We start from the raw sequence: 12,603 nt of genomic DNA on the forward strand, positions 1-12,603 counted from the left end.
GTGAGGGAAAAAAAAACAAAACATTTTTGGTGTTTGTTGTGTTCCCGGTGATTGGTGATATTTTAGTAAATTAGAAAAATAAAAATACTTAATTATGGATTGCATTTGTAAAATTGATGAGTCTCTTTTTTTCTTGGCCTTTAATGTATTTTTACTGATAAGTCAATGAGTAAAAAAAAGGATCTGGTTAAATGAACAATACATTTGTCTCTGATTTGCATGAAATCTGTTATGATTGGGTAAAATATGCTACAAAATTATATTTATTGCAAAGATAATCTAGTTAAGGCCTTCGGTGGTGGGTGGATTTTGTTGTTATTGCTAAAATCTTACCCAGGATTTTTGGTGGTGCGCACGTTGATCTGAAACATAAATTTTTTTTGTTTAGTCTTAAAATAAAATAACCTGTACTACATGTAGTTATTTTAATCTAAGTCAGCACTGGGATGACATGAAAATGCATGTAAAATATTTTTTTATTATAAACACATGTTCATCTTGCACACTTATTTCATTCCCAACACACACAAAAAAAAACAAAACATTTTTGGTGTTTGTTGTGTTCCCGGTGATTGGTGATATTTTAGTAAATTAGAAAAATAAAAATACTTAATTATGGATTGCATTTGTAAAATTGATGAGTCTCTTTTTTTCTTGGCCTTTAATGTATTTTTACTGATAAGTCAATGAGTAAAAAAAAGGATCTGGTTAAATGAACAATACATTTGTCTCTGATTTGCATGAAATCTGTTATGATTGGGTAAAATATGCTACAAAATTATATTTATTGCAAAGATAATCTAGTTAAGGCCTTCGGTGGTGGGTGGATTTTGTTGTTATTGCTAAAATCTTACCCAGGATTTTTGGTGGTGCGCACGTTGATCTGAAACATAAATTTTTTTTGTTTAGTCTTAAAATAAAATAACCTGTACTACATGTAGTTATTTTAATCTAAGTCAGCACTGGGATGACATGAAAATGCATGTAAAATATTTTTTTATTATAAACACATGTTCATCTTGCACACTTATTTCATTCCCAACACACACAAAAAAAAACAAAACATTTTTGGTGTTTGTTGTGTTCCCGGTGATTGGTGATATTTTAGTAAATTAGAAAAATAAAAATACTTAATTATGGATTGCATTTGTAAAATTGATGAGTCTCTTTTTTTCTTGGCCTTTAATGTATTTTTACTGATAAGTCAATGAGTAAAAAAAAGGATCTGGTTAAATGAACAATACATTTGTCTCTGATTTGCATGAAATCTGTTATGATTGGGTAAAATATGCTACAAAATTATATTTATTGCAAAGATAATCTAGTTAAGGCCTTCGGTGGTGGGTGGATTTTGTTGTTATTGCTAAAATCTTACCCAGGATTTTTGGTGGTGCGCACGTTGATCTGAAACATAAATTTTTTTTGTTTAGTCTTAAAATAAAATAACCTGTACTACATGTAGTTATTTTAATCTAAGTCAGCACTGGGATGACATGAAAATGCATGTAAAATATTTTTTTATTATAAACACATGTTCATCTTGCACACTTATTTCATTCCCAACACACACTGCATGGGGCACATCTTTTTCAAAATATAACATTTTACGGTTCCCTGACATGTGCTTCTGTAGTGCTACACATCAATTCATAAGTTTTTAGAAATTTTCTTCTATGTTCTGTCTTCTACATAGTATCTAAGCTTTGCTGCTTGTCATGGTGGGTGGAAAACTGAAAACCATTTAAGACAATTTGATGGCAATGTAAATTTAGCATAATCTCTGACTTCATGGTTTTAAAATTTCATTTGATGAAACTAAAGTGGTTCATATTAAATTTTTGTTTTTTACAGGGTTTACAAGTGAGACGTTCAACTGGGGAAGTTATCTGAAATTGTCTAAAGCCCAAGCTGCTCCGAAACATGTATTCAGAAATACTAAGTTTGTAAGTTGTTGTTCCAATAAATCTATAAAAAAAAAAGTTACTGTTTCATTTAGACCATAATCTGCATTTTCTAGCATCTTCATGATAAACAGATTCCCATTAATTCTTCAAATAAAGGTAATTAGGACCTATGTGTAGCCAGTGATTGAAATTACTGCCAGTCATGTGACCAAGACATGTAAATTTCCAATTATGTTGGTAAATTTAAAACTTACCTACCCGGTGATTTTAGAAACATGTTCATTGTCTTCTTTGTGTTGTGCCGGGTATTTCAGCAGAATGTTGATTGTTTTTGTGATACTTTTTGTGGGAATGGAAGTAATTTAATCTTTAATACAGGGCTGGTAACTTCCTGGTAGAGCAATATTGCATTAAATATGCGCGAGACGCACGCAATGAGGAGAAACAAAGCTCTCATTTTAACCTGCTGTCATTGTCATATATGTAGGACTCTGTCACACCACATGGTTTTCGAAAAGGAATGAAATTGGAAGCTGTTGATCAAAAGAATCCAATGTTGATATGTGTTGCCACCATTGCAGATGTCATGGATAATCGTTTTCTTGTACACTTTGATGCTTGGGATGATTCGTACGACTACTGGGCTGATCCATCCTCCCCTTATTTACATCCAGTGGGGTGGTGTCAGGAAAACGGAAAAGTTTTAACACCTCCCAATGGTAAGTTGATGGTGTGTCCTCGCGAACATAAGATCGTGCACAATCTTGTGATCTGTTGCTATTTTGTCATTAAAAACATGAAACCATTTTGTTTAAAGGAAATCGCATTCAATTGGTCATTTATTTTCCAGATCATCCAGATCCAGAGAATTTCTCGTGGATGGACTACTTGAATAAAACTAAATCTGTTCAAGTTCCTGCCAGAGCGTTTAAGCCGGTGAGTCATCTTTCAACTATGACACAACTAAAGATTTTAGTTGAAGCTACTAAAATTATTCACATAGCAAAACTTTTCGTCCATGAAATAATGGATATTATTATACATCTGTCACCGTAATGCCAGAAGTTAATTTTGTAGTATTGCACTGGGTAATTTCATCCTACCATATTAGGAAATGCAAATTCCAAATATGGAATGATTATGCATGCAAGCATCCTCTAATAATAAAAACAAATATGGCTGCCACCAGGGTTTGACCGGACTCCACACAAAGAAGTTTTGCTGAATATGTTCTAAACATTTTGGATTTCGGCATTCCCATGATGTATTCTTGGGAGGAAAAGATTATAATAATAAGGTTATTACGAGGATACTGTAAAGTATGGACGAAGACAGTACAGCAGGAGTTATCGACAACGCACATTAACAATCAGCAGTGTGTCCTCTAAGTCATTATGATATGTTTAAGTCATTATGATACACAGAGAGATATTGCGAAGCAACTAGTTATCCTCATTGCCTTGTATGTCATTAACTTGATGGAAAAATCATACATTGAAAAAGTTCCCTTGATTTATATTTTGCTGTAGTTGAGAAATTTTCTGTTTGGTAACAACAAAAAATTCAGGTTTTATAACAAAGTGTGAAAACAAAAGAATTCACGCAGAAGCTACAACATAATTGCACTTTCAGAAGTCACCTAAAGCCATATACAATCTTGTTTGAACTTCAGTCCCGCTTGAGGGCACAATAATACTTTATGAATAGATAATTTTCAATTCAGTTTGAGATCTTGCATTATTGGTGAAAGCCTGGGAATTAACATCCGCTGAAACTGATTACTGAACTGGAATATTTTTTTATAGTTCAATGTCTACATGCTGAGCTTTCAGAGTGGAATATGGCATTGAGATACCCTTACTTCAGCAAAATTGACCATCGTCAAATGTGTACAGCACATTATTAGACGAGGGAACAAATAACAACAATTTGTTAAATTGATGCAATGATTTTTTGTTTGATTTCATGCTTAATGCTGGATCTCGCAGTGACCGGAAAATGGTCTAAACTTTGCATATTTTCAGTATTAAAATTTACAGTTGTTGACCCCCTTAAAATATGAATATTAATAAGTTGATTTGAAATCTTGTTTGCTTACAGAGACAACCAGCTGGCTTTCAAGTTGGTATGCGATTGGAAACCGTAGATAAACGTAATCCTACTTTAATTCGTGTAGCGACAATTACCGAGGTGGACAACCTACGTATGCGACTACACTTTGATGGATGGTCAGATGAGTATGACTATTATGTTGATGATGATAGTTGTGATATCCATCCCCCTACTTGGTGTGTGAAAACAGGACATCCTTTGCAACCTCCAATCAATCCAGTTGACTTACTTGTAACACCGGGGTAAGTTTAAAAATCAAGACGTTAAAATTACGTCATGAATAGGTGATTTTCCGTACATTGCGAGATCTCGCGAGATGCATGAAAGACGCGTGTTGAACGTCTGCCGCAAAAATCGAACGATTTGATTATGAACTCGAATTTCTTAATTTCGTAGTTCACATCGACAGGCCGATCTTCGACAGAGAAATATTGCTTTCAAATACCCTTACTTAATCGAAATTGTCTATCATCAAATGTGTACAGCACATTATTAAGCATGAAAATGTCCCCCGAAATGCTTTTGCGTTTGTCGAATCCCACACGATGTTTGACGACGCTATGACCTTTGTTTGTCCTGTTTTTACATTCGATTTCACGCATAACGCACGATTCTCGCAGTGAACGGAAAATGGTCTATTACATAGCATTGATTATCCATGGCTAGCCCCTAATTATCACTACCAGTGGCCATACATTTGAATTTTACTTTAAGATCAAGCTCTGTAAACACAGTTAGCTATTATAGCATTGTTTTTGCTCTATCTCTTAACTGCCTAAAATCTAGGCTAGATACTCGCAGGAAAGATGAGTTGTCAATCACTCAGTGAGCAACTAGTTTCGACATTAATTAAGATTGATGATAGCCCTAGTAGTCTCACAGTCATAACAGTTATATTGTATTATATTAAAGCAGGGTTAATGTTTGTTTTGAATCAACTGAATTATTCACAAAAGAGACTCCTGATTGTCAAAAAATAAGATTTCTTTACTTTCACTTCTGGGTACCATGTAGTTTTAGCCACCAAACACAAAAATGAATTTTCTATAATAAAAAAAAGGTTTGTTGGAGGGTCTGATTTATCATCTCATTTCATCTATCCACTTTGTGCCATAACACTTGTCTTCAGTTCTATCTGTCTTGTGCACTTCCCCTGACCTCATTCCAAGTTTTCCATCCATCCAACTTTCTCTCCTTTTTCATTGTTCTCTTCCATGTTGTTTTAGGCCTGCCCACCTTCCTTGTTGGAGGGTCTGATTTATAGAGAGACATTATGTTTCATAAAGCTCATCAAACAAAGGGGATGGGTTATTTCTTTGGGTGAGGGGGGCTTGGAAGATTAATCAATAGGGGTAATTATATAGTTCTGCAGTTCAAAAACAACACAAATAAAATGTTCCTTGCAGTCAACTGTATCTGAGTAGGAGGACAAATAACATGAACTCGCTGGTTTTGAATTTCTCTACTTCTCGGCTCACTACATGGTAGGCTGACACTAACTCTGCTATTGGTGGATACTTTTCTATTAATAATACAATGTTTTATTTCCACAGCCAATCTGGTTGTCCTACGCCAGGATGTAAAGGTATTGGCCATATTAAAGGTGCTAAGTATACAGGACATCATAGGTAATCACCTCAACTCATCTCAAACTAAGCCAGTCATCAAGTCTACACTTGTATCACAGAACATTGTAAACAGTGTGCCATTTATTCTGTTGCCTTCAAAATAACGATAACAATTTACAATAAATATAAAGCCACATCATTTCTAAATAATAGTAGGAATGTGAAAGTAGCCCTATAGTCTGTACATATGTATATTGAGGGCTCACACAACAAGTGTTTACATATTGTTAGCGGCCAGTTTAAAGGGATCTGCTAAAAACATTTTGCACGTTCACAGACAATCTATGAATCCACAAAATTGTTAAAATTATTTGTCATGTTTGGTCATAGTTAAAGGTTTTATTTGACATTGTACTGTTTTTACTGTTAGCATCGTTTGTGTTTTGAACAGCGTGTAGCGCATAGTGCATGCAATGCAAGTAAAAACAAACCAGAAAACAGCACAAATAGACAGTTCTGACAACAATACCATGTTAATATAACTAGTATGTAATGATTATTATTGTCCCAAACATTTTTGATGGTGAAAGTTGTTGGATATTTTGTGAAATAGACACAAAAACCGATGATATATAAATATTAAGATGACATTCACCTTTTCAAAAATCTATCAGAACATATTTCAAGTGCCCAGTCATTAGGTCATGTTGTGTTTGATTTGAGTTTCATGCAACATGCACAATGCATGTAGACTACAATATTTGTTGACAGGAAAATGGATCGCTGATTTGTAGTTTTCAAAAATTCCTCCTGTGTCTCATGACTCAAATTGTCATTGACTTCTGCCAAATTTTGTTTTCACAAATGCCACAAAATCATCAAATCATAAAACAGTTTACTGTGAACAATGGCATAGTGCAAATTTAAACACAAATCAAATTGGATCATTGCACAAACAGACACTTGTTAGGAACACAATCAATTTATCGTAATTGCTATGTTTACGTTCTATTCCAGTGCTTTCGGTTGCCCCTACTCACAATGCAATATGAACAAAGACTCGGCATTGCCCGACAGACTGGGAGGTAATCCTAAAAACGCTGCAGCAGCAGCAGCAGTGGCGGCGGCAGCAGCTGCTAACGAAAACTTAGCAGATAAAAAACCAATATTCCTACCAATACCCCAGTCACCTGAACTCAAGTAAGTGAAATTTGTCTTTAAATAATTTGCATGTTTGGTGTGCTTTCGCTTTCATTCTATCAAAATGTCTCCATAGTTAATATTAAAGATGTACTGACCTTAGTTCATTTGCGAATTAAATAGTGAACTACGTTTAGCAATTGGCAATACAGTTTTATAATTTACCACATTGATGATAGACTGTATTATAAAATTATTTTCATCATGCTTTGTATTCAGACATTATGCATATGTTTAACACATTGCCTGAGAATCTCCTCAGGTGGCAGAAATAAATCGGGAAAACTGCATCTGCCTGCAATGTGTAAAATCAATACATGGCATTAGTAGGAGTAGCAATGAATATTACTCTACGCCTTAGATCATTTGCTTGAAGAGAGCAATCTACCTATATCTACCTACTCTTATGTGTTATACATACACCTACGAGTTAAACTTGCTAGAGCTTACCATTCAGATATAGATTCGCACATGTTTGGCGTCAGTACACCTTAAATCTAAGTGGTATTTGCTTAGTGCTGTAGTAATGTTTTCAGGGTTGAATGCTTGAGATTTTGGTGACAGGCTTGCCTTATGTTAGTTTGAGCGTCTGTTCCTCTATCCATAATCTCTGGTGTTTGTCCCCTTCACAATACGTTTGTCAACATGATTTGATCTTGGACTTTTGTCTGATTCTACCAGGAAATGTCCAACACCAGGTTGTGATGGATCAGGTCATGTGACTGGTAAATATACAGCGCACCATAGAGTGTCAGGATGCCCTCTCGCGGAGAAAAACATGAGTAAAATAAAATTAAATTTCACAGAAAATGACGAACCCACTTTATTTTTTAACACGCAAAGTATCGCCCTAGGAAGAGGACGAAGACCGAAGTAAGTACCCTCAAATTTTAAAATGTATGGACATGTGATCATGCTTGGTAGTCATGTGACTGCCATGTCAAATTCCGATTGATCAACACATGGTCCAAGTAATTTTTGTTTTCTGACATATTTGGTCAGGCAATAACCTATATCTCTATCCTGTGCTCTATGTTTAATGTATCATATCATATCAATATGTTTTATTTATGCATGGCATTATTCTTGATGGTGCTCTGCCTAATATTCTTCATCTTTATGTGAGTTGCCATGGAAACAGTATCTTAAGACTCACTCTCATTGTGCATGTCCTGGTTTAAAGTTCTCAGTATAATAAGGTTAATGTGATGGGTGTGCATGCAATATATTATATACATTGTTTATTATTATTGTATCACTTCAGTGACTGTTGTTATTCTGTGTATGTGCACCCTACTTATTCATCAGCTGGGCGCTTAATTTCACTTCACAAATTGTGTGAAATGATCTTTACCTTTTGAGCACCAAAGGCAACTTTAGGCACCATCCTCAAATCAGTTTCAGTTATAGCTGTTTATGAGATGTTGCCAAAATTGCAAAAATTTTTTTATCAAAAACTAGAAGCAATGTCTCATTTTGTTTGATCCAAAACTAAGATTGAATTCCGTGAAAATTACAGAAAATGTGAACAAAAATTTACCGCTGAAAATGTCAAGCATTTCTTATGTTATTGGATACCAAATTCGCTGGCACAAAATTTCTTTGAGGTGGTGTTTATGCATATTATTCTTATTTAATATAAATAGACAAGAATGGTTGTAAATATTTTATTTTTTAAACATTTTCCCTATTTCCTCTTTTTTTCTTCTTTCATATGAACTTGATAAAACAGATTTAAAATTAGGTGAGTTTATCTGTTATTCTTTATTAACCCTTTTTCCGTCAAATTTTGATCCAATATTTTGCCTCGACACAATTTTCTATTGGCTCCAGATTTTTATTGAAATTTCAGAAAAAATGTTGTTCTGAGCAATCACAATCATGAGTGCAAACATGATATACTATACCGGTAGTAATGTTTTGCCAGGTTTCGTATTCTTTCTATTTTGTTTTTTTTTCTGCAAATGTTGGAATAAAATTATGATTCTATTTCTTTATTTTATGCTAGACACCACAGAGATAAAATGATGAGATCTTCAGATGGAAAAATACACCATGAACATCAGTCAAAAGGTGAGTGAGTAGTTGGCATTGGGTATAAATATTCTTTACCTGAATAAACTAGTCATTATCGTGTATAACTATTGAGTTCCTGCTAGTCGTCTTTGACGTAACAGTCATAATTAGACAAGCATAACTACGGTAGTCTGTATCTGAAAGAACTAGTCAGTATCATGTATGACTATTCAGTACCATGCATAACTAGTCAGTTCCATTAATAATAATAATAATAATCATTACCAGGTTTAACTAGTTAGTACTAGGCATAACTAGACAGTACCACTGTGGCTAAAGCTAATCACATTTTGTTCTCTACAGACGGGTCTCCAAGCAATCTACACAATCAACTTCACCAATCTGTATTTATGTCTGCAATGACTCCCTATCCTGCTAAAGATTTACCACTTTGTTGGGAACAGCATTCTAAACTGTTACCTGGGGTGTCTGATATAACAGCCAGTGAAGTCTCTAAGTGGTCTACGGATCAAGTGTCAGAGTTTGTGAAAAAATTACCAGGATGTGAAGAACATGCACAGAAGTTTGCAGAAGAGGTAATTTTATTGCTGAGAAAATACAGTTTTAGGATGTTCTAAGATTCTTTATTTGGTCAAACATTTTTTTTTTAGCTAATATGTATAATCAGTTTTTTTCTATCCTAAAATACTAAATAATTTGCAAAAAAAAACATGTCCTGGCAGTCATCAGTATTTTCATGGCAGAAAAAATTGCAGCTACAATATACTAATAATAAATGTGATCTACCAGTATGTCAAGACCGATTGATAAACAGTAAGAGATCAGAGGATCAGAACGCAGACACGCTCAGTTCTCACAAGTGCTTTTTAACGATTATCCATGTTTTGTTATAATTCCCAACTATATAAATATTTTTTTTTTTACAGCAAATCGACGGTGAAGCATTCTTACTACTGACCCAGACAGATATTGTGAAGATAATGAGTATCAAACTTGGACCTGCGTTAAAAATTTACAACGCCATACTTATATTAAAAAGCTCCGATGACACAGTATGAGACATTAGTTTTATTCTAACAAAAAATAATCTCTTGGTTTATTTTGTCAACAATGATCCTGGCATTGCAAGCAGTCAGACTGCTATATGAACAGATTTTTATGTTAGCTAAATTACCCATGGTTCATTGCAAATACAGTTGACCTATCAAAGAGTTTATACAGTGATTATGGAATGCAATAATGTACAGCATTTACTGGTTGCATTTTGGGACCGTTTTAGGGGATCCATGCAACATTACATGAACAACCTAGGTGGCCTTAGGTTAAAAGATCTGATTGGCTGGATGAAAGAATTTGTAAATAGAATCTTGATTCCTAATGACTGTACAGAGTTCAACATTATGATTGACACTTGGTCAGATAAATGAATTGTATATAAAACTATACAGTAGTACAGTGTAATAATATTGACACTAGGTTTCCAGGTCTTTGTCTTTAGATTTAACACTTCGTCATAATCATGAGTATACATCATAATGTACGATACAAGTAAAAACTAATGACATTTTAGTGAAATATTAGTGGAAATGTTTTATCGTTTCTTTGCATGTTTGATATTTGAAATATTGTTGATTGCATATTGGCAGCAATGATAGGGGCTCGCTGAAGTTCTCCCCCATTGAAATAACATTTTTCGATAAAGTTCTCATGACGTCACATGTATAGATTTTATTAGAGTGACAGCTCATGAAAGTCTACAGGCAATGTGAATAGACATTTTTGAAGAGCATATAGGACAGCCGTATTTAAACATCTGAATCAAACTGTGTTGAGATGATTTTGATTGATTCTGTTTTGAATCTGGTGTTTCTAAATTTATAATTTCTAACTGTAATGGACTTGATACATTTGATAACAACAGATTGTAATAGGCTCCAAATATGGTTTTGGTTTTTATGTGATGTAAAATACTAGTACTTTATTTTCCTTGGAATTAATTTTTCGCTGATGGAATGATTCAGTGAAAGTAAAATCCAGCGAATATACCTGTTTTTCTATATTTTACATTCAACTTGTCAACTTCAGTTCTGAATTTATAATTTCTAACTGAAATGGACTTGATACATGTGAGATCAACAGATTGTAATAGGTTTCAAATATGGTTTTGGTTTTTATGTAGCGTAAAATAATCTATCTTCTTTGGAATTAATTTTCGCTGAAGGAATGATTCAGTGAAAGTAAAATCCAGCGAATATACCTGTTTTTCTATATTTTACATTCAACTTGTCAAAAAACAGTGAAAATAAATTTCATACAGAACACCCAAACATTCCTTTCAGTGAAAATTAATTCTAGCTAAAATATAGTACTGGAGTATTTCACAATATTCATGTATATATATAAGGGTGTATAATGATGATATCTTTTATATGCATTTCCTTTAGTTTTACGATTCTGATTTCCAGACATTGATCAGTGCAATACCCATACTAGTGTTATATACATTTTTTTTAAAAAAAAAAAAAATATCCCAAGATGTATTGCACAGTATTTCCTACTCCCCATATTATATCATTGCAATGTTGTTGTTTTTTAATTTCAGAATGTGATTAAGTTGAAGCAAATTTAAGTCATTATGGTTAATTTTTGTTTGAATGTACATATAGTTTTATACTGCAAACTTTCATTTTGCATGAGATGTTAAATCTTTGTTAAATTGAGGATTCGCAAACATTTTTAGTATATATTGGGGTTGTTAAGTCACAGTGCCTTCATGGAGATCGTGTCTTTGTGGACGGCCTCAAACAGTAGTAAACCTTTCTATAGTAAACTGTAAAATACTTTATTTTAGCTGGAATTAATCACTGAAAAGACTTTTTGGGTGTTTTGTATGGAATTTATTTTCAATGATTTATGATGGCTTGAAGTAAAACATAGGAAAAATAGTACTTTATAGCTGATAATGACTGCAGATTAGTGATGAAAAAATTAGATCGCTAAGCGATCTAGAAGTACGAATGAGCGATGTTTTGCATATCTGAATTCTGTCTTCATTCCTTGCCCAATGATGGCTTTTTCTTATAAAACCATGTAACCATCTTGTTTTTTTATTCACTCGTATGAAAGGGTTACATTCTGTGTGTACTGACACTTTAGAAAATGACGAGCCATTCAAAATTTTATTTTAGTAATTTAACATGCATAGTGGATAATGACAAGCATAACTTAAAACACTAGATAATATATAAATAGAACATTATTTATTTGTATTTTGCAGATACATGTAATTTTTTAAAATCTGCATTTGAAAACATTTTGAAAAAACCACCATTACTTAAACCAAACGCTTGTTACTGGCATTGTAAAAATTTTGCGGTATGCTGTATCAGCTGTAGAAGGATTTTTACATTATTAGAAAAAAATGTTTTGATCTAGGGTGCTGTATTCAAGTGCATTATTTGACGTTTTTTTAATGTTGTTGATGCGTAAAATTTGCTAAATAAAATCCATGCGAAAGAACAGTAGAACTGATTTAGATTCTCTGCCAGGTTCATAGATTTTTAATACCCAGTGAATTTGCTCAAAGCATCAAACCAATTTTATTCCTTTGTTTATGTTGACCAATCAACTGCCTTGAAAGAAGAAGTGTTTATTTATTTTCGGATTGCACCTCCATTGTATCATTTACAGACTCCTGTGTATACCAAAGTTTTTGTTCTTCTATGTCGGAATTGTCCCATCTTCTGTACTGTAATCTGTTTCATATGAATTTACATTGGCAG

At 33.5% G+C, this 12,603-nt stretch overlaps 1 protein-coding gene across 1 annotated transcript in view; it reads left to right on the top strand.

Annotated features, from left to right (window-relative positions):
* Nucleotides 1-12,348, top strand: part of LOC102802797 (lethal(3)malignant brain tumor-like protein 4) — a 54,006-nt gene extending 41,658 nt beyond the window's left edge. Inside the window, exons 10-19 of the mRNA XM_085493231.1 lie at nt 1,852-1,943; nt 2,392-2,623; nt 2,755-2,840; nt 4,005-4,258; nt 5,570-5,644; nt 6,602-6,784; nt 7,466-7,657; nt 8,793-8,857; nt 9,164-9,396; nt 9,748-12,348. Coding sequence (XP_085349357.1) covers nt 1,852-1,943; nt 2,392-2,623; nt 2,755-2,840; nt 4,005-4,258; nt 5,570-5,644; nt 6,602-6,784; nt 7,466-7,657; nt 8,793-8,857; nt 9,164-9,396; nt 9,748-9,879 — 1,544 coding nt within the window. The 3' untranslated portion in view covers nt 9,880-12,348. The remainder of the gene's footprint in view (nt 1-1,851; nt 1,944-2,391; nt 2,624-2,754; nt 2,841-4,004; nt 4,259-5,569; nt 5,645-6,601; nt 6,785-7,465; nt 7,658-8,792; nt 8,858-9,163; nt 9,397-9,747) is intronic.
* Nucleotides 12,349-12,603: the final 255 nt, after the last annotated feature.

Source organism: Saccoglossus kowalevskii, chromosome 18 (assembly GCF_978046115.1).
Source record: "Saccoglossus kowalevskii chromosome 18, keSacKowa6.1, whole genome shotgun sequence".
Lineage (NCBI taxonomy): Eukaryota > Metazoa > Hemichordata > Enteropneusta > Harrimaniidae > Saccoglossus > Saccoglossus kowalevskii.